The 23,788-nt window shown below is 34.8% G+C and overlaps 1 protein-coding gene across 1 annotated transcript in view; it reads right to left on the bottom strand.

Annotated features, from left to right (window-relative positions):
- Window positions 1-23,788, bottom strand: part of Dach1 (dachshund family transcription factor 1) — a 364,433-nt gene that overhangs the window by 157,199 nt on the left and 183,446 nt on the right. Inside the window, exon 3 of the mRNA XM_038310234.1 lies at window positions 15,989-16,150. Within this exon, the coding sequence (XP_038166162.1) occupies window positions 15,989-16,150 (162 nt within the window). The remainder of the gene's footprint in view (window positions 1-15,988; window positions 16,151-23,788) is intronic.

Genomic DNA, 23,788 nt, shown 5'->3' with positions numbered 1-23,788 from the left:
AAGTTATAACAGAAATAACTTCATCAAAGATTCAATTTACTCATCTGTAAAATGGAAACGCCAACAATATCATCATTTTATGCTTCAGATTAAATGAGAACGGTAAGTAGATATAGGCATGAGCTTAAAGGAAATGAGAGCTAAAATAATACACAGTAAAACTCCAGAATGCTGACACTGGACAAAAAGTAACTTGAAGTGGAAAAATTAGATGAGTTAGAAAGAATAGGAATTATTAGAAAAGAGAACCTGTACTGGGTAGTGCACAAAATCCCTTCTTTGTAACTAAGGACTCATTCCATAAGCAATAATTGAGGAGGATTTGCTGACGAGCCACATATTGTCCACATTCATCATCAGTGTCGTCACACGCGTCTCCTGCCAGTGGCCTGAGATCCCTGAGGGGGAACAATATGGAAGCAAAAAGACTTAAAAAATAAAGATATTTCTATAAATGTTGAGGGTTATTACGGAAGTAATGGATGATATGAAATAGAGGAGATCAAGGACACACTTAAATAGCTAAGTTCAATTCAGCAATAGTGAAGGACTCTTTACTAAATGCTAAGAAATAGACAGGCACTTAATCAATCAAGAATAGAGAAGCAGAGTTTTAGCAGTGAGGTTGTGGTTCCTAGTACCATAAGAAGCGACGGCAGTAACATCATACCAACACATCTGTCCCTAGTAAGCTCAACAAGGATATCACCATTAAACATGCCAACTGGAAGGGAAAAAGTCATGAGGCCTCAACAGTACACAAAGAGCTTTAGATTCCTGATGAAATCTGGGAATGGGAGAGGCAGATTTTCCTCAGAGAAGAACACACTAATTGTTTTTTCAGTGCCAAATGGCCAGCCCTGAAAATATACATGCAGGTGGTATTATACTGATTAATACAGGTTGTATTTAGTGGTATTTATACATATACATATATATAAATGAATACAATAACAACTAGTACAAAAAAATTATAAATTTAAGGAGAACTGGAAGGTGTTTGCGGGAGAGAAACGATAAAATGGAAGAGAAAATGTTTAATAAATTTATAATCTTAAATAATAAAAGAAGGGAAATCCATTCCTTAGTATTCAAGAAGACTGTGAAGTAGATTTTTGGTTAGTAGGAACGGCTGTAGAAAAAATTGGAACAAGAATATACACAAAAGAAGGGAGACATCTATGCATGATATTTCATGTCACCTAAGAGAAGTCAAAATTCAGTATAAGATCAACGAAATTTTGTTTAAGGCTCAACTTATAAACTAATGTATGTTTGAAAATCCTCAGGATAACTGTGTCAAGGCCTGAATATTACAAAGCAAAATAAAAGAACTGGCTGTGAATTACTCTGGTATCCAATAGAGGGAAGATTTTAACTTGATCTATAACAGCTATGAATCGAAGCAAAGATTTCAAAGATGAATAAGCAGATATGTCACATAGGAAAACAGAGAGCCACATGTCAGAGTTCTTTTAACTTGTCTAGGAGAAGTATCAAATAAACAAAACCAAACCAAACCAAACCAAAAAAAAAAAAAAAAAAAACCTGTAAGACATATAAACTCAGGAAAGACAAAGGCAGAGCCATTATATTTATTTATAATTCATTTTTCCTGGCAATACAGAAAAGTTCTTTGGTGTGGTTTGAATAGAGGGGAAACCAATTATTATTATAAAATAAAAAAATTAAACTGCAAAATTTTATGAAGAATGAAAACTACAAGAAAGTCATTGGTATTGTGAATTTTGATCTGATTGGTGGTCTCATAATCAATATTTGATGAACATAATTATTCTATAGGACCTACAAAAGAATAGATGTGGGGTTGAGTAAACTGATGAAGGGCAAATAAACATGCAGAAGGAAAACACAGCAGAATTTCATTTATTTAAAGACAATTTGGAAAATACATAGCATGGTCAGAGATAAGTGTTCAAAGAAACATCAATATAATAATTTCATCCATTGAAACAAAAAATTCAAGATAGAAGAAATCATTTAGATCTATTAATTAATAAATTTTAAATAGTTAAATCTTTTAAAGATATGGCTTAATCTAAATACCTGATTGTTACTTATTCAGATTCCATAACATAAATCACAAAGTAATTGCAAATATCTCCACATGTAAATAATAAAAATCATAAAAATGATGTTTGAAGATTGCTTGATTCGTGGTAATCCTAAGGAAGTCATAAAATTTAAATTATGAAACAGGTGACTTTCTTACTTGGTGCATCGACTTCCACAGAAGGTAATATTAAATTTTAAGTGTGAATAAACTACTACTACTTTCATTTAAAACATTCAGTTTCCTTTCAATTTATAAGGATAGAAATAATTTAAACCATTTTGCACGTTATTTTATCTATCAATAGTAATTAACACAGTCTTAATCTGGGTAATGTTAATGACCACTGTTCTCTGGTAAATCCCAGTTAAACCAAGCTTATTAAGGGCTAATTAAAGGAGGTATTATGTGCACTGAATAAAGTAATGTCTGTTTCTAGAGTCAAAGTGTGCATATTGTGTGATACTATGAAATATGACAAAACTTTTCAGTTAAAGGTTTATTGGCTGATTATCAATCTCTTAAAATACGTACAAATTGTTTGACAGATTGCCTCTCTCTCCTCTCTTCTCTTCCTCCATTTTAGTCTCTCTTTTTCCCCTCCCTTCGTCCCTCTTTCATCTCTCTCAAAAATTGTGTGAAGGGAAGCATTATAGCGCATAAATAAAATTTGGAGCACCCTAAGGATTAAAGCAGAGGTGAGGTGAAGATATGGAATCAAACAAAACTTCAGAGACTACTTGTGGCTAAAATAAATAGAAAGGCCATGCAGATTTCAGAGACTTTGTATCTAAAAAAAAAAAATGGATGGGTAAAGCACTGGATTCGGAAATCTCAAACTGTAACAGAGATGGAGACAGAGAAACAAAGATGCCAATTAGTTATCTTCTGCTTTAGGTTGATTGCTAAAATTTAGGTGGGAAAAGATCTAATTTTAATATTAAATGACAATATTTTTGAAAAACCTACTTTGAAGAATAGTTTTTTTCATTTTCTTTTCTAAAAAGTTAATTAATTAATTAATTAAAAAAAGAAAAACCTATTTCCTTCAAGCAACTTCAATAGGACAGTGGTTCATTTTGACAACTAAGGTAATATTTTCTGCTGGGTGACTGCTTCACCCTTTGTCACCGCTGCTGAGTTCGTTCATTTATTTTTACTGGTTCTTTCAGTCACCTTTGTTTCTCAACGTTAATGACTGGCAGAGAAGGAATCAGAATTTCTGGTTATTGAATAAATGGGACACTGCCTGCACTGCACGGATTCCAAGTAACAAATCATTTAAGATTTCTAGGGGAGTATGTCGGTATTACACAATCAGGTTACTGTCTTCATCACAGAAGTAAAAGCGTACAAATGAATGGTTCATTCTGGCTGTTCATACTTTAAAAATTGTATATTGCACCCAATCATATTTGAGAAAAATCACACATAAAAAGACCCATAAAAATAAAATAAAAAAGTTTTTAGCTATTCGAAACTGTAGTTTTCAAGAAACACATGACTACAAAATTAATATTATTTGAAAGTAGGAGGCTAAACAGGACATGTTTATCTGTTTTCTGTGTAAATTGATCTCTTATCACCCAGAGAAAGCAGATACACCATCAATCATGGGGCCATACAGCCAAAAGCAATCAATAAAATAAGCACAGGAATTGACAAAAAACTAGTCAATGAAATCATTTTTCCTGAAATACTTAGCAGGAGCCTTTTTAAAAGTATTGCTGTGGCCAACGCCAGTTGTATTTTAGCCTCTACACTGGTTAATAGAGAAAGGCTGTCGTATCCATTTGTTGTAGCTGTCCGAGGAAGTTTTTCACACCCGAACAAAGGTAGCTCTGATATCAATATATCGAAAACATTTTTGTTAGCTTCACTAAACCCCTAAAAATCAGAGAGAATATGTTACTTCAGAAAATTACAATATATCATTTGCTAATCGATAATTTTCCAAAACATTTTTAATGATTGACAAAAGTAAATTGCTTCATATTGTAATCATTTTGATAATTTGTCTTAAAAATGATGTCTGTGGAGAGAATTTGATATTAGTATATATTAAGCCAATTATGGGACACATTGTTTTTAGTACGGAGAACTCAAAAAATGCTGAACTATGCTTTGGATAAGCTTTTTGGGACATTGCCAAAACTGTTAGAAAAATTTCTGAGCTCACTTTTCCAGGGAACTCTTTTAAAAATCAATTAGAAGTGAAAGCCTTTCAATGTAAGTGTTTGAAAATGTCAAGCCTGGATTACTTTGTTTTATTTGTTGTTTTTATGCAACAATAGCAACATTTCAAAACCTGAATACTAAATTGATCATATCCTATAATTAAGCTAGGAGAGGACGTAGGAGGTGCAAGGTTGCTGAAACTAATGCCATGGGAGAATTGTTCGCTGTTGTTTGTTTTATCAGTTAAGTAAAACTGGCAAAGGCATAGGGAGAAAGCATGAAGGTAAGGTTGCTCGGGCTTCCAGAGCACACTTGAGTACACTTGCCGATTTTGAAAAAAGAAATAATGCATGACATTGCAGTTCAGGTCAGCTTGTTAAAGTAATAAATGTGTTGTATAATATTCCTGAATCAGGTTATATCAACAATATACTAAAGGCCAAGGCATGAGATAAATTATGATTCTAAATTTTTCAAAAGAATGATCTATTCAAGAAGTGAATATAACCAAGGACACAATATACTGTTTATAATGCATCATATAAATGTACATTAATATCATGTATGCATTTATATTTGTACATGTGCAGATTCATTACTAATTTATTTGTGCTTCAAGAGAAATACTATCAGATCTTGAAAATGTATATAGATTTTGCCTACTAAGAGCTATCTAGTTTTGTGTGTTCTATGTCCAAAATGTTTAGCTTTTATGAAAGATAAGATTAAAAATGTGTAAATATCAAAACCGTGTTCTCTTACCCAAACAAATGAACCACAAATTGACTGTGGAGAGCAAAGGATTAAAATTCCTCATGGATGTGTAACAAACGCATTGATATTAATTACTTTGTCCTTTCAAGTTGTGTTTCTCCCTTCCTTTCCATCACTGTTTCAAAGGTCATTGTGTTCCGTTTATAAACCCAATATGACAGAGATTAGGAAAGGCAAAAGGCAACAGCTCAATGAGTGCATCATCATGCAATCACAGAGCTCACAATTCATTTGTCCAATTAATAAAAAATACCATCAAATGCTCCATGGTGAGTTTTTTCAAAGCACCAAAATGGTTCATGTCAAGATAGCTTAATCATCTACATTTAGTACAGACGGTACTAGAAATGTGCTGAAACCGGGAAATTCCACTCTTATTGAATTGCTGCCAAATTGGTAACTCCTGAGGATTTGTTTTCTCCACAACAAAACAATTAAGAAACTAAATTTCAAAAGAAAACACATGATTAAATAGAATTTATACTTGTTATAGTTTGGTGAGAGATATTCAGAAGCTGAAAGGTTGTGATAAATGTGTGTGTGTTGTGTATATGTATGTGTCCATGTGCATGTGAACTAATTTGTGAATACATGTATGTATCTGTGCTGCAATTTGATGAGTAAGGTCATCTTGTGATGAAAAGAAATGTAAATTATAGAAAACAGTACCAACCTGCACAAAGAGAGATAAGACATTTTACAACTAATTGCAGCTTTACACATGCATTTAAAAATATTCTAGAGCAAAGTTCTTCTCTTGATGTAGGTGTAGTGTGCACAGTGGCAGATGAATAAAAGAACAAAAAGACAAAATGAATACCAGCATGATTTAACATTGGTAACTTTGGGTGACTGAGGGTTCAGCTGTCACAAAAAAATATTTATTAATAAACTATGCACTTTTATCAGATTAGGATTTTTAAACTTTCTATTTATTCTGTGGTGGAACATCGCACATGTTAACACATGATCTAGTAGAGCATATATTTATAGATGCCACTCTAAAACTTACACATTTTTTTCACAAAAAAATGTGAAAGAGACAAAAATAGAAAAACTCTAGCTAATTCATCAAGCAAGCGTTGTGCCATAATATCAGGATTTATAGGGGTGGTTGGAAGAGAAATCAGCCTATTTCCACAACATAGACAGGAATACATGGGATCAAGTGCTGTATAGACCGTTACAGACTTGTTCTCAAGTCAAATATGGGTGAAATTAAAAACAAACAAATTAGTTTCAAAAATTGATTTCTTTTTTCCCCAGCCATGTCTCCTGTAATGTTGTATGTTCACAGAATCTTAAGCAGCAGGAAAAGCAAGAAAGCTCCAAGGCCAGAGTCTGAAACAAGTTAAGCTACTCAAATGTCATAGAGTCTGGAAATAAATTACTAATTGACACATTATATTAAATAAGATCACATCACCTTTATATTTATTCATGAATTTACATATACTCATCAAAGGATATAGATATCTTTGAATATAATATATTTTAAGTTAAACAATTCTGCTAGAAAAAATAATATAAAATCTTTAAATATTTTATGAAAATCGTGAATAAATCTTTCCTTGGGAAACCTAAAACACAGTTTCTTTTACAAAACTGAAATTTCCTTACTCAAAGACCTAAACTCATTTCATCACACAGATAAAATTTAAAATGCATCACAGATAAATTTTAAAATGTATCACTTTAATAGAAATTTCTACTTAATGCAATGAAAAACATTCATGAGAAATACCAAAATGTTTCATTTTTCATACAAAGTCAAGAGAAACATTTTAAAACATGCCATAAAGGCATATACAGGACTGATAGAAATCCAGTACCTATATTATAAATTATTTTAAACTTTAGTTAATACATATAATTAGTCATAAATATAAAAATATGTTATATGTGATAGGATATATACCCCAAAGCACTTGCCCCCTCTTCTTTGTCCCTATGCAAATTATTGCTAGCAGCCTACAGATGACCCCCATGGAAATAAGTATACTTTTTGGCTGAACAATTTATCAACAGCTTGAAGTGACAGGAATGGTGATTCAATCCTGCATCTCCACATATCAGATGTAGGCCACATTCTTCAGTCTCTGGAACCAGAAAGGGAAAAAGTCCCTGTCGCATTTGCCCTTTCATAGAGATGTAAATATTATTAGAAAGGACATAAACAGACTAATTAAATCACAGCAGTATGGCTGGGATGACAGCTGGTACAGCGTGTGACTGAGAAGATCCATATCTGCGAACAGGAGGTACTTCACTTCCAATACATTCACTATTAGGTGCTTTCAAGCTTGCTGTGCAGACATTAAATAATAACATATCATTTCCAAGACGAAAATGATGTAAAGAAGTAAAAATGTCTTTCTAACCAAGAAATCTTTTGTGCAACGCTGAAAAAAAAAATCATTTACCACTCAGTTCTGCTTTTGAGATAAAGATGTAATAATGCCATTACCTTTCATCAGCAGGATCCTTGAAAATCAACACTCTTTGCTTATCAAGCTGTGAAATACAAATAGAGCTAAAGGCATGGTCTGCGAGGAACTGCTGCAGCGATATTAACTAACAGATCTGCCCTTTGTGAAGGAAACCGTATCCGTTTCATTAGTGCAGACTCTAATTCAAAACTGTTGAAAATGAACTGCACATACTGTTTTAATAACAACACTCCTAATCATTATCAAACTGGTAATTCTCTCAGCACTGAATTATAAGGTCTCTGTTTCCATTATGACCTGCTGTTAAAGAAAGCCATGTTTAAATCCTCCATGCTTTCTTATTTTCCAGATTTTCCCAGGTTTGAGAGAAGGGGAGGGGTCGTGGGCATCAAGAGCATGTAAAACTGTGTCTGCCACATTTGTTCATCTTAGGTAAACTGAGACTTTTAGACACTGATGTCAGCTGCTGTCTTATTTTTAAATCCTTTGGTTACACGACTTTGCATTCAGTTTGAAAATCCATGGTCACTCCAACCACGTTGTTCAGTTTTTGGAGAGCTTGGATACTGCAGAAAAGAATTAGAGCAATAAAAACGGGAAACGCTAGTCTCGTGGCAGGTGCAGTGAGCTAAACTTGTGCGCATGCTCACAAAGTGCGGAACGCGTTCTAAGGCTGTCTCTATTAGTGTGCTTACTAATACTGGGAATCTGTAAGCTATTTGAAAGTAGATATCACTGAACACTAACTTTTTAGAAAACACAAAGTGCTAGGTTTATTTCAAATACACATTGTTCACCATCACAAGTTAAATGTTAAAAAAACACAACAGTGGAACGTACTGATGAGTCAAAGAAAGTTGTCTGTTCATTAAAGAACTGAATGTGATCTGGCATATTTTAGATCAAGATGCTTGATTTAGATATGCTTTTTATTATAAGCTTATGTAAACCATTAGAACACGAGTATATATTATGTTGATAATTGTCATTCCCATGACTTTCCTTGATGGAATTCTCTCTAAGAAGCACAAACAACTCAATATGGTGAGGAGCTCAGAGTGCTTATACCACCTTTAATTAAGCTTTCTTTAAACCATGCTTTTTAAGCAACCATAACTTTTCTCTGTGCTAAAACTACCTAAATTCTTGTACAGCCTTTCCTACACATTAACAATACTGATGCACAGCACCAAGGAAAAGATATTCTGCCCTCCTTTCCTCTCAGTCAAAGTAAATACTGTCGACTCTGATCCACCCTATGGACTGATCACACGATATTTATAAACAAAGAACCACAGCATTCTAGCAGTGTCCTTGCCGAGACATGTAAGTTGTTCGTAGGGTCTCCTTCATTTGGAAAATCACTTCAAAGAATGACTTTTTATAGTTTATTTTCTATTGATTCCTCAAAAGTCAAGAAAACTTTTTTTTTAAAAAAAAAGCAGAATGTAGTGGCCATTGAGATTCTTGCTACTAAAGTGAAAGACAAGCGTTAAAGGATTTACCTAAATCGCTCTGTTCTTCCTGACTCTTTTATCAGTAGAAGTTAAATTATCTCAGGCAACTAATTTTATGTTCTCCCATGTTATTTTGTGAATATACCTGAAGGGTTTTCCATGGTCAAACCATATAAGGTGGCTTATTGTCACACCAAGTCTGTTTATGCAATTTCAAATTAAGTGAACCACTTATATATTCTTTACATTATCTTCTTTAAAATATTTTGTGAGGAAAAATGCTAGCGATATTAAACATTTATAAGTGCATCAGAATTCATGAAAATGTAACCTAATCCCTTTCTTTGTTTTAATGATGGGGTGAGTAGCTTGGTGTTAGATGTCAGGATATGAAGACATCCTCTGCATAGGCAATGATGTTAACCATATGGCCTATTCACAATCAATTGAATTACAAGTCATGGCAGTTACTGCACTTTTAAGAGATGCTTGTGTTGCTTTCCATTAGTTCACTAATGTGACATTTATGAAACGTTCATGGCTGGGCATCCTTTCTTGACCATGTGTAAGGGCACAAGGAATGAAAGCATGAGTTAAAAGTGTTAGGCATAAATTGGCAGTTATCAGTCCTAAAATAGTCTACATTTGGGGTGGCATAATTATTTCAGACTTTTAGGATAGGCATGTATCCATCCATGTTTACTAGACCCTGACTAGCAATATTATTAAATCTTACTCATCAGGCAAGAAGTAAACACTTTCAATTTATTATTAGGAGATGATGTTAAAGTTTAAAAAAATAAAATCCACATTTAATCTGTTGAACAATAGCAAATTTCTTATGAACCAGTGATACTGTCATTGAACTGGAGACAATTTTTAGAGCAAGCTTGCTTTGGCTTTTTCACCCTCCGATTTGGAATCTGCTCACAGTACTGCCAGCTTAACCAAAAAGGATTAACTCTCATATCCAACTGAGAACACAGATAATTCTCAGTAATTGGTAAAAAATGAAGATGAATGGGGCTGAGAGATAAGGAGCAATTAGCTCATCAGCAGTTACAGCTGTGCACTCAATCCGGATCCATCTCTTGAGTCTCGGCCCCTTTTAAAGAACCTAAGCAGACTAAGCACAGGACACCCCTCCCCAAAAAAATTGCTCTACCTGCCCATCATTTCTCGAGTCTTCCATTCTATTTCTTACTATACAAAGACACCTGTCATAGCATGGTATGTAAATTACTACCTCTCTTAGGACCTATGTCTAAAGCCAATCTTCTTTTTAAACTTTTTTTTATAACAGAAACCAAATGACTACTGTAGACACTCTTAAATTCCCTGTCAATCGTTTCATTATAGCAGCATCATCTGTTTGAAAATATAAGCAATTCCCTCATCTAATTATAGGAAGGATTTGAGGTTCATTAACACTGCCAAGGCAGGATCCAATGTGCAACTGTGGAGCTCTGCGTGGCGGCCTGGCTCTCAGTTTCCTTTTATTTGCTGTCTCCAGATCTCCAAGACTTTTTCCTGAAATCATAAAATGACTCTTTTTCCCTCAAAATAGCCATGGGTGTTAGAAGAAAGGAAATGACTTTGGGGTGAATTACTCTCTATCTTCAGGATATTCCTAAGGTTATTTTTCCTCGTTTCAAGGTAAGGGGGTGTTCCCTAGTATCAACTAAGGAAGCTATTTTGTCCTCCTCTGTGCTTGTCCTTTTTGTCCTTTTAATAAATGCATTTTGTTTGTTGGAGTACAAGGAAAGTAAACAGGGGGAGAAAGATTGAAGAACACGTTCTCAACCCAAATGAGGTCCTTACTTTTGCTTGAAACTCCTGCATCCTGTTAACTATTTCTAGTTTGAGAAGAACTTTAAAAGAATCGTCTATTTCCTACACACATTTGCTCAGCCTTGCCATTTGCTGAACTAACACAGACTTGTCTATATGTTACAGAGTTCAGAAAGACAAAATACTGAAGTCGTGAGATGACTTCATTTCCTTGAAGTAATAACAGCAGTTAGGGGGTTATGACTATAGTTTAAACAATGAGATTTTCTTGGGACATCTGTTTTGAGATCACATTTTGAATAGATATGAACTCATTTCCTACGAAGCCAGCAATCTACTATTGTTGATAGCTGTTTACCAGTTCTATGAGTCAGATATTAGCCAGTGGCAAAGGTCCCTCTCAAATCCTCTGAGTATTTTCTAAACTGTGTACATAGTGTTTTCCTTAAATAAAATGCTGAGGGAGGAATGTATTCTTTTCTTGACTCTGGGTAAATTATGGTTCACAAAACTTTGTCCTTGGGAATAATATTTAATGCATTTATTTTTAAAGGCGTATTTCCTGGCTCTCTTTAATAAAGCAAGTAAGACACTAGGTTTAGCAAGTATTTATTTAGATAACATAGATAGTCTGAGATGCTTTTTATGTCAATATTTAGATAGCATTTCAAAACTAGAAGTAGAATTAAGGATCCTTTATTTAGATTAAACAAATTGTGATTAATTTAGTATCCCCAAAGATGACTGTAATGCCAAAAGAAAAGATAAACAGATTTAAAAAAAAGAAACAGTTATGGATTCTGTCAAATTGACCTTGAGTTCACTGGTTTTAAATTTTCCTTTTCCAATATCCCCGTTCCAATTTGAAAGCAGCGTTTTTAAGCTGGTTATGCAGATCAGTTGTTAAGGAGGAAAAAATAGCCATTTATCTGTACTATATTCTGTACAAAGTGTTGCCACTAAAAAGAATCCAGGACATTTTTCCTTCTTATCTGGAATGTAGCTCATATCAGCCACCTGTCACAAGATAGTACTTGATATAAACAAGAGATTGCTAAGACATCTCAGTAATCAATATCAGGATAGCTACAGTATGGAAACCCCAACCAGTGCATATCATTTGTCTCAGTATCTATTTCTATGGCCAAATGAAGCATTAATTCAAATCATAAATCTATGGTGATTTAAATCTGGGAATGAGCACCTGCCTGCTTTAATGATTTATTTTGTACATTTCAGTAAGCAGGAGATTTGTCCATATGAACTGACAGGTCACCTTCAGATGCCAGGAGCAGACTGTTTATCACCATGCAGACTAGCATCTCATCTTAGCAAGTAAATATTAAGCTAAAAGAATCCAATTGATTGTGGATGAGAGAGAACGGTGATGTGGCTATATATTTTACTCAACAAGCTGATGCCCCACTCAGATCTATCCTAAGCTCCTCAACCGTTCCTACAGTCATCAACCTCTTGCAAAGAGGTAGACTCAAGGTTATCATCTGAAATTGGAATGCAAAGTGAGTATTTGTCAACAACAAGCATTTGTAAGCTGTGTTTTTTTTTTCCTAGCTAATTTTTAAAACTCATTATGGATCAGTGAAACCCATCCTTCACAAGAATATCTGTCCACCTCATCAAGCCAAATCCAGTCAAATCAAGTAGAAACAAAATCTATTTCCTTGAGCCCCAGGGATTTGTTGATAACTAGGGAATTGAAAACATGCACCTGTGTAGGAAAGCCTAAAGTGTATGGCTAACCTTGTGAGGCTAGAGAACAGAAGTCATATAAAACTAGAATTGTCACTGGGCAGGGGCAAGTCTAAATATAGTAACAATACATCAAGAGCAAGCAGAACATCTGCGAAAGGTGTTATTCCTACAAAGAGCTAACTTGTAGGCAGATTCACAAAAGCATTGAGCTTGATTCTGAGGGTCATAGGATGCCTTCTAGATATAAACTCTTCAATTCCTCTTCCTAGCCACTTCACAATGACTGATACTGCCGGAGCACAACACATGCCCTCCTGCTGCTGTAGGCCAGTCTTTCCCATTAACACTTCTGTGGTCCTTGCATACTGGGTGTATAATAGATCACTTCAATATTTTTACAATGAACTGCACTTATAAGTTTAACGGAATACAATGTAAGATGTTTCCAAGTTTTCTCTTAGCTCTATAGCTGCCGAAGTAACATGTACCCAAGACTGGATGAATGCAAAGGGGAAAGCTCCTGCTGATGGCAGTAAAAATGGGAAGAAGGTGACTTTTAGGAAGGCAACTTTGGGAAACTGTATTAGCAAAAGTAACACCAAACTTCACGTAAACAATGTGAGAAGCACAAATAATGAATGACGTACTAAACACCAGGCACACGTAGTTCAATTAACATGCTGTGTCATTCCCCAGTTGCCTTGAACGGTTAGGCTCAGAAAGTCTATGTAACTTTTCAAAGTCATAATCAAATTGTTATTGAGCACTTAAAAGAAGCAGGAATTGTCTTCAGAGAAGCCTGGAGCCACAAAAAATGCTCAGTTCAGCAACTACTTTGATCTATGCACAGTTTGCTCTGACCTTCACAGGGCTCCTTTCTCCTTTACAGCCACTCTCCTCCTACATAATACTCACTTTTTATACTTTCCAAATGAATGTCCAAGATTCGAGGTTTTTATGAAAGACTCAAAGACAATTGCAGCATGTTAAGAATGGAATGAAAATGGCACCAGAAGAGCTCCCCAAATGAGCTGGAGAGACCCAAAATATGAATGATGTGTGTCCCTTTGAGTCTATCATTCCAATGATGCAAACATGTCTTAGTATTACAGACTTCTAAGAAGACACAAGCAAGTGTTTCTCTTGGTTCAAATGGATGTAAGATGGCTCACACTATAACACTATAGCAAGCTATCAACTAATAGAAAATGTTATTTTCACAACTAAAATATAATTGGATATTTAAATTGTTTATATTTTAAGACATGTTAATAGCCTAAGTACCTAAATAATTAAAGGGAGTTGTAATTTGGTCACTACATAAACATTATTGCATACTAAAAATATGAAATGCACGTTAATGCTTTAATTGTGAGCCACTTGCTTCTTGACTTCTGCCTGTTGGTTTCTGAAAAACTGCTGCTCAGCTGCTCAGAGAAATTAAGAGATGGTTGGTTTTGAAAAGATTTCCTTAAAAGGTTATTGTCCCTCTTAATCCCTGCTTCAAGCATCTTTTACCAGGAATGGCCTGCATTGTAAGTTTATTCTGAAAATTTAAACATAATCAAGGCATCATTTGGAACAGTAACCATAATTTGTAAGTAGGTTTTTTAATGGTAGAGGACAAGAACACAGTCCAGTACTGTACAGTGTTTGCAGTCAAAAGTTTCCCTCATTTGGGACATTATAGAGGCCAGCCTGTCTGGAGTTCAATGGATTAGCCTTTCGTGGGACTACCACCTTTCAAGATCTTGGTATCTCTCCGCCAAGTAATCACCGATAACTTATTTCTATACGTGCTTCAAGTTGACCTATTTCAGTAGGCAAAACAAAGGATTTTATTTTAAGCCCTTCTACACTTAGTTCTAAAAAGGAGAGCATTACAATTCTATCGTTTTGCTTCAATATTGCTACAATATTCAATATGTGATATAAAGTCTAAAATGCCATCTACCAATCATGAGCTAAGTGATTTTCTGCTTTCTTGGTTTTGTCCCTAGGCTTCCAAGCAGTGTAAGTGTTGGCATGTGCCTGAACTGGTTTGCTGTAGCATCATCTCTTCAGGTGGTCCTCCTTGTGTCCATTGCTCTGAGAAGAGCCACCCACACCCACTCTCAATTCAGTTCTCCTTATCAGGTCCTGATGAGAGATCTAGCCTTCCCATTTGAATGTCAGAAGTGGTCCTTTACCTTCAGGGATGAAGTGCTGTTTTGTGTTTGTTATATATGTTTCAAATCACTTACTACCATTCTTATGAGGAACTGCAATGAAATAATAATTATTACAATTCGTAATATTTCATCAAAACCCTTTAAGTACAAACTAATCGGTGGAAAGCAGAGAGCTATTGATTAGCTTAAGAAACAACATTAATATGCTGCATGAAAAAGAGAAATTGATTGAATTGTGATGAACTTCTATGTTCACTTCGAGCTTTCTTGGAAAGGATAACAAGCAATTTGCCTTAGTTAAATTGTATTTCGAGCATCCATTCTGTACTTTCAAGGAAAACATTAGTGTATATGAACAGTATGAAATGTTTTGCCACATTAACACCCTGATGACAAATATTTCATTGATTAAAAGACTCAATCCACTTTTAAAGCCAGATTCACAAGTCACGTGCTTAGTCTGCACAGCTAAAATGGTTGGATTTGGTTTTATTTTGAGTTAAGAGAAAGAAAGCCAGGAGATCAGGGGAAGTGAATATTGCTCTTTTCAAATGGGGGATGTCTTTGCAATAGTTGAAGGAATGATCAAAAATAATACACATTTCCGGCAACAAAGTAAAGACTTCAGTTTCCAAACCCCTCATACACACTTTAGCTTTGTGCGGTCTTCATTGCCTGCAGTGAACAGGATCCGGAACTGAGAATATTAGGCAACTGTTTAGTTTTTCATAATGCATACATTGTCCAGGATCAATTATATTATATGACAAAAAGTAAAAGATTTAAGTAACTCTTAGTACATTATATTTTGAAATTGTTATTTTTCTTATCATCTGTTGTTTATAATCTCTTAAAATGCCCAATCTGCAAAATATTATATGGATGAATATAGCAATGCAAATATGGTATCTTTATTTTTCATGGTTTCATGCAAGAAACCTGAAAAGCATCTTGTGTGAATGAGAGAAAGTTAATGCATAAACTCTTCTGTTGATGGTAATGAATTTCTTCCTTTATAATAAATGCATTAAAATGATTTTTAGATGTCATGTAGAATTGAATACACACATATTTCTATCTAATTACCTACACCAAAGATTATAATTTTTATTCTTAAAACTCATTTGCATTATGAAATATATCAATTCATTTATTTGTAGCCTATAATTTAGTTGTAGAACTGATCCTATATTAAAAATCATAACTTGCAGCTTCTTAGTTTCCGTATCAGAGAGGAAAAATGAAGAGTTAAAAGGATGCCCCTTTGTTGATATTAAAAAACTCATTTCATCAATGGGTATCCAGTAGTTTTATTCTGAAGTATAAATTAACTCAATGAAAAGGTGAATGTGAATACTGGGAGTGAATATAAAAACTTACCGACACTTGAATTCATATCCCCATTTTCAGAATCTGCTCCATGTTGGTTGTTACTGGCATGATAGTTGCTCATGGCTTCTAATTTGATTTTTTTCACCTTCATTGCTTCAGCAATAGCTGCATTGGTAGCAGCTGCAGCGGCGGCAGCTGCTGCAGTCAAACCTTAAAAAAAAGTAATTCAAATTCAGATTTTTTTTGTATAATAGGCCATCTCTTTCCATAACACACACACAAACGTAGAATATCTGATTCATTTATGTTATACTGATATTTCTGTTCCAAACCAGCCCAAAGCAACACTGACACAGGCGTACAAATTCTAATCAAACTCTCTGCTTAAGTATTAGCAGAAACAGAACTCACGTATTTCACAAGAGTGGAAATGTGGAGCAAATGAACTTTTGAAGAGACACAGTCTGAACTTTTCTTTCCCTGTTCAACATCCTCTACAGGTGGGAGAAAGTCAGCACTGCAGATTAATGAAAGGCTTACTTCCAATGGCCATAGTCTGCTCCCTGACTGGAGGCATCCCAGCACCCTCAAGCTCTGATGTATCCATGCCACCTTTTCTCACACATGGCCTGCAGCATCAACCGTCTGCTTTCAAGGGTGGCTCACTTCCATGACTGCCATTCTTCTAGTGAAATTCTACTCATACTTTGACGTCTTAACCCCTGTCTTCCCTAGGCTGAGATGATGACAGCTTGCTTCTGGCTATAAAGACTATGTTTACATTTATGCTATGGTACATGCGACACTGCACTGGACGTGTCCTTCTGTGCATGTCTTTTCCTTGTGAAGTGGTGACTTATTCAGTGGCAGAGGCCATTGTCCATGTGCAGCTAAGTAGCTGCAGAATTCAAGATTTTTATGTCTTAACATAGTTTGTTATGGCCTGGCTGGCTGAAGTATGTTGGAGACCTGCCTTTTTTGAAGAGAACAGAGAAGTGGAAGGGAATGTCGGGGGGAGAGAGTTGGAGGGGAGGGGCTGGGTGGAGAGGAGTGGGGCGATGGACAGAGGGGGAAATATAATCAGACTGGGTGAAAACTAATTAATTAATCAATAAAAAATACAGAAAATTACAGCAAATAATTTCATTCCACTTATTAAGACTTTAAGCACTGATTTCAGTGACTCAAGATGAATCTGATCACCATAGTAAAAACATTATTGATCAATACCATGTTTGCTTTACATATTATGGAATATAACACAAGTTCTAAAATGTTGCATTTAAGCCCAGAATGACCATTGTCCCTGCTTTATCTTATACACTCTTGTCACTAACTGTATGTCTATGTTTAGACATACAGATAATAACAGATCAGATATGATGCATGGAACAAAAGCCACTGACCTAAAGTTCTATAGATAGGAAGAAAAGGATTTTGAACCGAAAACATATTATCTTCTCAAATGTCAACTTTTACAAAGTTCTTTTTACCATCCTAACCTGGGGTCACCCATCTGAAAAAAAAGTTACATGCCATGGGGAAAATAAATAATGTCTCCTAATTCTAGAACGTTAACAGTCTATGCAAGGAGAGTGTGTCTTTCCTCGCACGTATCATCTTTTCACACAGCTGCCTGAGAGATCCTGAGTACACTGTTCTGGCCTTCTGGATTTATCTGTGTGATTTCTCTGCATTTCCAGTTGGTAGAGAGAATGAACACCCCTCTTTTTCCCTTTCCTCCCCGCTAATCATTACTCGTAGTTACCACAGGAAAAAGCTGCTGCCCATGGAATTACTTGGAAGTCTTGGTAGAAACCTTTGCTATGGAATCAGTGCACAGAAGACTCGACCTGCTCATCAGATCAGTGCAGAGAGGCGTTAACCACCTTCACCCGGATGCAATAAGATCTGCAGATCAGATCTTTGCTTGAAAAACTCGTAACCACTCCTTAAAAGGCATTGATCTAAATTCAAAGAATCCATCTGGGTTTAGCACAAGCATTTGCTGCCTTTTAAGTCCCAACTTGAACAGACTCTCTCATCTTCCTATGATTGAATTTTCTCCTCAATGACTCATTTCCTTCAAAGATGTTTCAGAGCATTTTCTTTCCTGTTCCCTTTAAATCCTTTTTGTGATTCCCAGAAAAAAGTTTTCCTTGATTTTTTTTCCTTGTCACCAACGTGAACATCTTCTTTGTCCTTTCCTCTATTTCCTGGTGTTGACTTGTCAGTAATTTATGTCTCTTCTCAGCCCTATTACTTGGCTTCATGCTACAGGAGGATCTAGTAATTGCATTCAAAATATAAAGAGATGCAATTATATACTAGCCTGCAAATTTTAAATAACACAAATATCATTGTTCAAGATCTTGTCCTAGGAAAACCAATTGATTTTTTTGAAAGGAGATTCTTCTGCTATAAAACCATTCTGAGTCCAAAGAGGAAATACTAATAATCAAGTAAGAAAACAAATAAAGAATAGCACATTATTCTCAGTATGGACAATTCTTATTCCTTATTCATCTGCAAGTCAAACCCAAGTGTTAATTTTCAGTGGGAAACTTTATTTACTTAGTCCTTTAATTTAGATCATTTATATTTATCTTAATATTCACTTATCATAACTACATCTAGTAAAGTTATTATCCTCTATTTGTTTGAAACTTTTTCTAAGTTTTATAATTCTAATAGAACTCTAAAATGTACATGTTTCAAAATCAACCGTGCACATGAATGCATGCATGCTATAATCTGAATAACGTGCAATTTGGCATCCTAATTTTACCTAAGTCTTTTTTAATACAGGTAGGAAATTTTGGTATATGCAACAATTCTCGACTTTTGGTTCTACTAACCCTTCTTATACTTGATTTTTAATATTTTAATTTCAACCAATTTCCTTCATGTCCACTACTGCCCCAATTGCAAACTTCTATGTCTTAGTCCTAAATTCCTGCAATTCTTTTTTTTAATAGTCTTTTTCAGGAAAGAGAACACTAGTTGGTTATTCAGCATCAAATAATCAGTCCCAAAAAGACACATACTAATAGCATTATACAGACTGAGGAGGCTATATTTCAAAAAAATATGTATATATGTATAAATATATGCACATAATAACAATTTATCAAAAATAAGGCTATGAATTTAAATAGAGCAAGGAGGGGTATATGGGAGAATTTTGAGGGAGAAATGGGAAGGGAGAAATCATGTAATTATTTTATAATCTGAATGTAAAGACAGATAGTGGTGGTGCACGCCTTTAATCCCAGCACTCAGGAGGCAGAGGCAGGCTTATCTCTGTGAGTTTGAAGTCAGCCTGGTCACACGAGGTATTTCCAGGACAGGCTCCAAAGCTACCGTGAAAACCCTGTCTCGAAATGAGAGAGAGAGGGAGGGAGGGAGGAAATTCTCAAATCCCTTGAACCTTATTGTCTCTAGTGAAAGCATAGTGTGAATTTCTTTGTAGCCTCAGATGTATCGTGTATGTTGTTCAATAATTAACTTCCTTTGAAAAAGAAAAGTGGAAGAAATAAATAATTGCCAGAATGCCAAGAATTCAACCCATAACATGTTTTTATGTGGCAAAGACTTATTCTCTGGTGGAAATAGCAGTAAGCTTAAATATCTACCTTGTTCTTTGACCCCTTCTTTAGTACTCTTTTCACAGCTCCTACTTCTGTTCTGCCTCAGACTCATGGCAACTTTAGCTTCCCCTGCTTCCGTGACTTACTCCAATGTGTCTAAAATTTTCACATTGCCACTGCTTTTAAATCTTCCCAATCAAAACAACTAATTTTCTTTTCAGAACTAGTCAATTCAGTAGCTCACAGGAAAGGTGGGGGGATGGAAGTTGCAGAAGATTCTTTTAATGTATTACAAAAAATATTTTACATTGTATATAGATGCTTAATGAGAAATTTACAGTAAGATTTACACAGTGTTTCTGTTTTATAATGAATTGTTACTAACCATGTGGAATGTCATTGCAAGGATTTCTATGAGGGAGCGTTCACAAAATCATCACAGAAATATATGCTCAATTTATCTATGAATAAAAAGAGAGGGAACAGACAAACTATCCAAACAAAAATAATCAAAAAAGGTAGACAGATAACTTAAGATGGGCAAATGAATGAATGAACAATGACCTCTTACAGTAAGACATAATTAGCTCCTTGATTTATAAATGAATGAATGACCTCTTACAGTAAGATATAATTAGCACCTTGATTTCATTCCCTAAACATTAAAAACCAATGTCAAAGGTTTTGGAATGTAACTTTTTTGGCTACGATGGCATACATCCACATGAATCAAGTTTTTCATAAAATCATTGAACCAATACTCTGTGTGGTGTATTGATACGAAGCCCTTGCTGTTTCAAATACAATAGTAGGAGTCAAAGTTTTGGAAAGAAAGTGGGCTTTTAAAGGCAACGTCTTACTTTGTAAAGAGAACAATTATTTTCTGCTTTCAACTTTCATTAAAGAGCATTTAAATTTTTTCAAATACCATTAAATAATCCTGACCACTCTTTTTCAAAAGAGTAAGTATCTCATTATATTTATTTCCAATAAGTTAGTGCCCATAGTTATAAGTAGACGATTACAACTGTAGATTGTAAATATCAAGAAAGAAGACAGATTGCTGTCACATCTTTTCTCAGATCTGTTTGTTTGCTCATTAACTTGAAAAGTCCGATCTTTGATCTTTGGTTTCAAAGACATCAAGATGACTTCCAAATGTTTGATATGCTGTCTACTTTTGCATTAACTTTCATATAAAATGCATCTCTCAAATCCTAATGGTTGAAAAATCACGTTAAACTGAAGAGATGGTAAGTATTCAAATATTCCATACAGCTCACTATTAGTCTACGCTGCCAACTCAAACCTAAAAGAAACAAGTTTAAACATGCAAGAAATAATGGTCAAGGGTAGTTATTAATATTCTGGAATTGATAGGTTATTTATGTCTGGCATTCTTTCCCCCGATTATTCAGGGAGACAGGCGGCTTATAAATATCTCATCACTCCACCGTCACAGAAATTTCATCGACAGTGCTCATGCACAGCTATTAGCAATATGAATCTAACCATTACAAGAAGGAGGAAAATCGAACATGTGGCATTAATACGCAGTCCTGGTTCCTAACCATCTGATAGGCAGATGGTGTGAAGCAGCTTCTCCAGCTGAAATGAAGGGGCACATCATTTAAAGGCTTGTTTGCATTCTAACTGATACCAGTGCCATATTGATATACACGATGCATCATGGCAGGATTTGAACAATCTAGTTTGCTTCAGTCATAAATGTTTACAGCCTTGTTTTTTTAATCTTATAAGCATGTTCAGAAGAGTGTATTTTTAATTTATGAAAGCTATTGTTTACTTCTGTTGAACTAGAAGATTAGCAGAAAGCAGGAATATTAAATTACTTCAACCAGAGCAATATAACCAAGACAGATGAATAAAGTGGGTTTCTATTTTCAATAAGGATGTTAGTAAAGGAATTTTAAAATTAGTCTAGGCATTTTGTGCATTAAATACATTTATTCATTTAAACCTTCCAGCTATTTTTTCCCCAAGTGGCATAGAGAGGAACTTAATGCTTTACATAGTCATTCATTTAAAACTCTCACTGTGTGCAATTAATCTTGTCTAACAACTCAATTCAGAAAGCAAAACACCAAAAAGCATAGTTCAATTCAACACTCATTACTGTGAGGCAATCTTTCTGCCCCTGACAGTTCCTATAGACTCTGAAAAGCTATGTTGAAGGTGCATTGTGAGCTCTATATGCGTTTGAATTTCAACTCAATTGAAGTCACTCCCAGCCACAGAAGGACTCTTGGCTCAGTGCAACAACTTGAAAACACCACTGTTTTTTTTTCCTGAAACTCCATTTTTTCTTATGCTTATTTAAATCCCAGCTATCCAAAAACTGACACTAATCTCAAGTTATTTTATTTCTTATTACTTTCTAAATAAATTTAAAATGTGATTGAACCCTGTCTGTTCTCATCTTGAATGCCTAAATAGCAGAAATTATAAGCTACTAGAATAAGAAACTTAATTGTGCATCTGGTTAAAGCGAAGATTTTCAGCGTGAACTTGTCTCTTAACGTCCATTAGACTGACTTTCTTGCCCTTTGTAGCACATTTGTATTCTGTGGAGAAAAGGAAAATTGATCCCCAAGGCCACTAATGGAAACACTTTCTATACCAGTTTTCAGTTTTTCAATTGATTGAATTAGATTTTAGAAATGTTTGGACTAACAATAGCAACCAAAAAAAAATCCTCACAAAATTAAATAAACATATGGTAAGAAACATATTATCTCCATTCTGAGTTATCATGTGTATTGATATTGTTACTTTTCAGTTATTATTTCAGCAGCCAGGAAACAGATGGGAGCTGGGATGGATTGGGGAGAAGGGACTTAGTAAGGTCTGGAACAAGGACATGGAAGCAAGAAAGTGATGCGATAATATTTTTATTATAACAATATTTTAAAAGAAACATTATCATTATATAATTAATGACTGATAAGTCAAATAAATAACAGTACTAACATTATTTTTATGGAGAGTTTAAATTCCCATTACCCTGTATGAAGGGAGTAGAATAGCAGTGGGAACAGAGGGTCAGACACCCACCATGGGGATGCTGTTTGGCCATGAATAAATCACTGAGCCATTTTAATGGGGGCCTTTGAGAAGCTCACCTTCTGATTACTGACTCAAAGAAACAGGATAAATGAGAACGAACAAAAAGGGTTAAATAACTCTCCTTTGGTGTTCAGTAAAATTTAGTTCTTGTGTGGGAAGGTAAACTTAGCATGGTGTGTATTCCTTTTTCTCATCTGTAATGCTATTTCCTCTAGAAAATCATTTCTAAGCCACCACTTGGGGATTAAATTTATAAAACTCAGGTACTAGAAAATGATAATAGGAACCTTTGTTTTACTGACAATGAGATGTAGGGGCAAAAAGAGTAATCTTTTCCATGAGATTACACCATTAAACACTGGCAGTGCAAGCCCAGTTCTAGGTCAAATTTCAGACTTGAACCTACTGAAGATATAGGTAAAAGAACAGAAGAAAATCAAGCAAGCTACAGCATTTGAAATATGATGCATCTCTTTGCTTGATAGTTTATAAACTGCATGGGGAGCAAAGTTTAGACAGCCAGATAAATGAACAGTTGTGACAACTGGCATAGAAATCTGATCAAATTTTCAATGACAGTTTCATAAAATTCGCAATAGATTTGCTGGAGAAAGAATCATAATTCCCCTTTGTGTACAAAACTTTGTTCTCTGTGGTATTGGTGAAAAGTAACATTTGTCACATTACTAGAAAACTATACGTAGTGCACAGGCCGGCAAAATGTTTTGCATAACTTTCATACTGAATAAATTCTCATTATGCTCACTAACTGAAATAATCAAAATTTCACTCTGGTTTTAATGATGCATGCTACACTATATTCTGCTTCTCTCTTTTTAAATGGCATTAACTTTCCTTGTGTCATTCTAAGGCCCAACATTTCTTCTTACATTTATTGCCAGCCACCACACAAGATGACTAAGTAATTGAGCCTAGGCTGGTGGTTTTAACTCACATGAGTATATCTGACAGAGTTCGACCTTCTAAAAAGATGTTTTCCAATAAGCAACTAGATAATTTATTACTGAGATGAATGAGGTATTGTAATTAATGATAAAGTAAAAACATACCATAAACATATTTTTTCTACAAAAGTACAATCTACTGGCATTTGAACTTTTAAAAATCTTCTTAAATGTTCTACTTTGTCTTAATATTCTTTGATAGTTTT

This window comes from Arvicola amphibius, chromosome 13, assembly GCF_903992535.2.
Source record: "Arvicola amphibius chromosome 13, mArvAmp1.2, whole genome shotgun sequence".
In the NCBI taxonomy this organism is placed as follows: domain Eukaryota; kingdom Metazoa; phylum Chordata; class Mammalia; order Rodentia; family Cricetidae; genus Arvicola; species Arvicola amphibius.
This window is presented reverse-complemented; position numbering and strand designations above follow the sequence as displayed.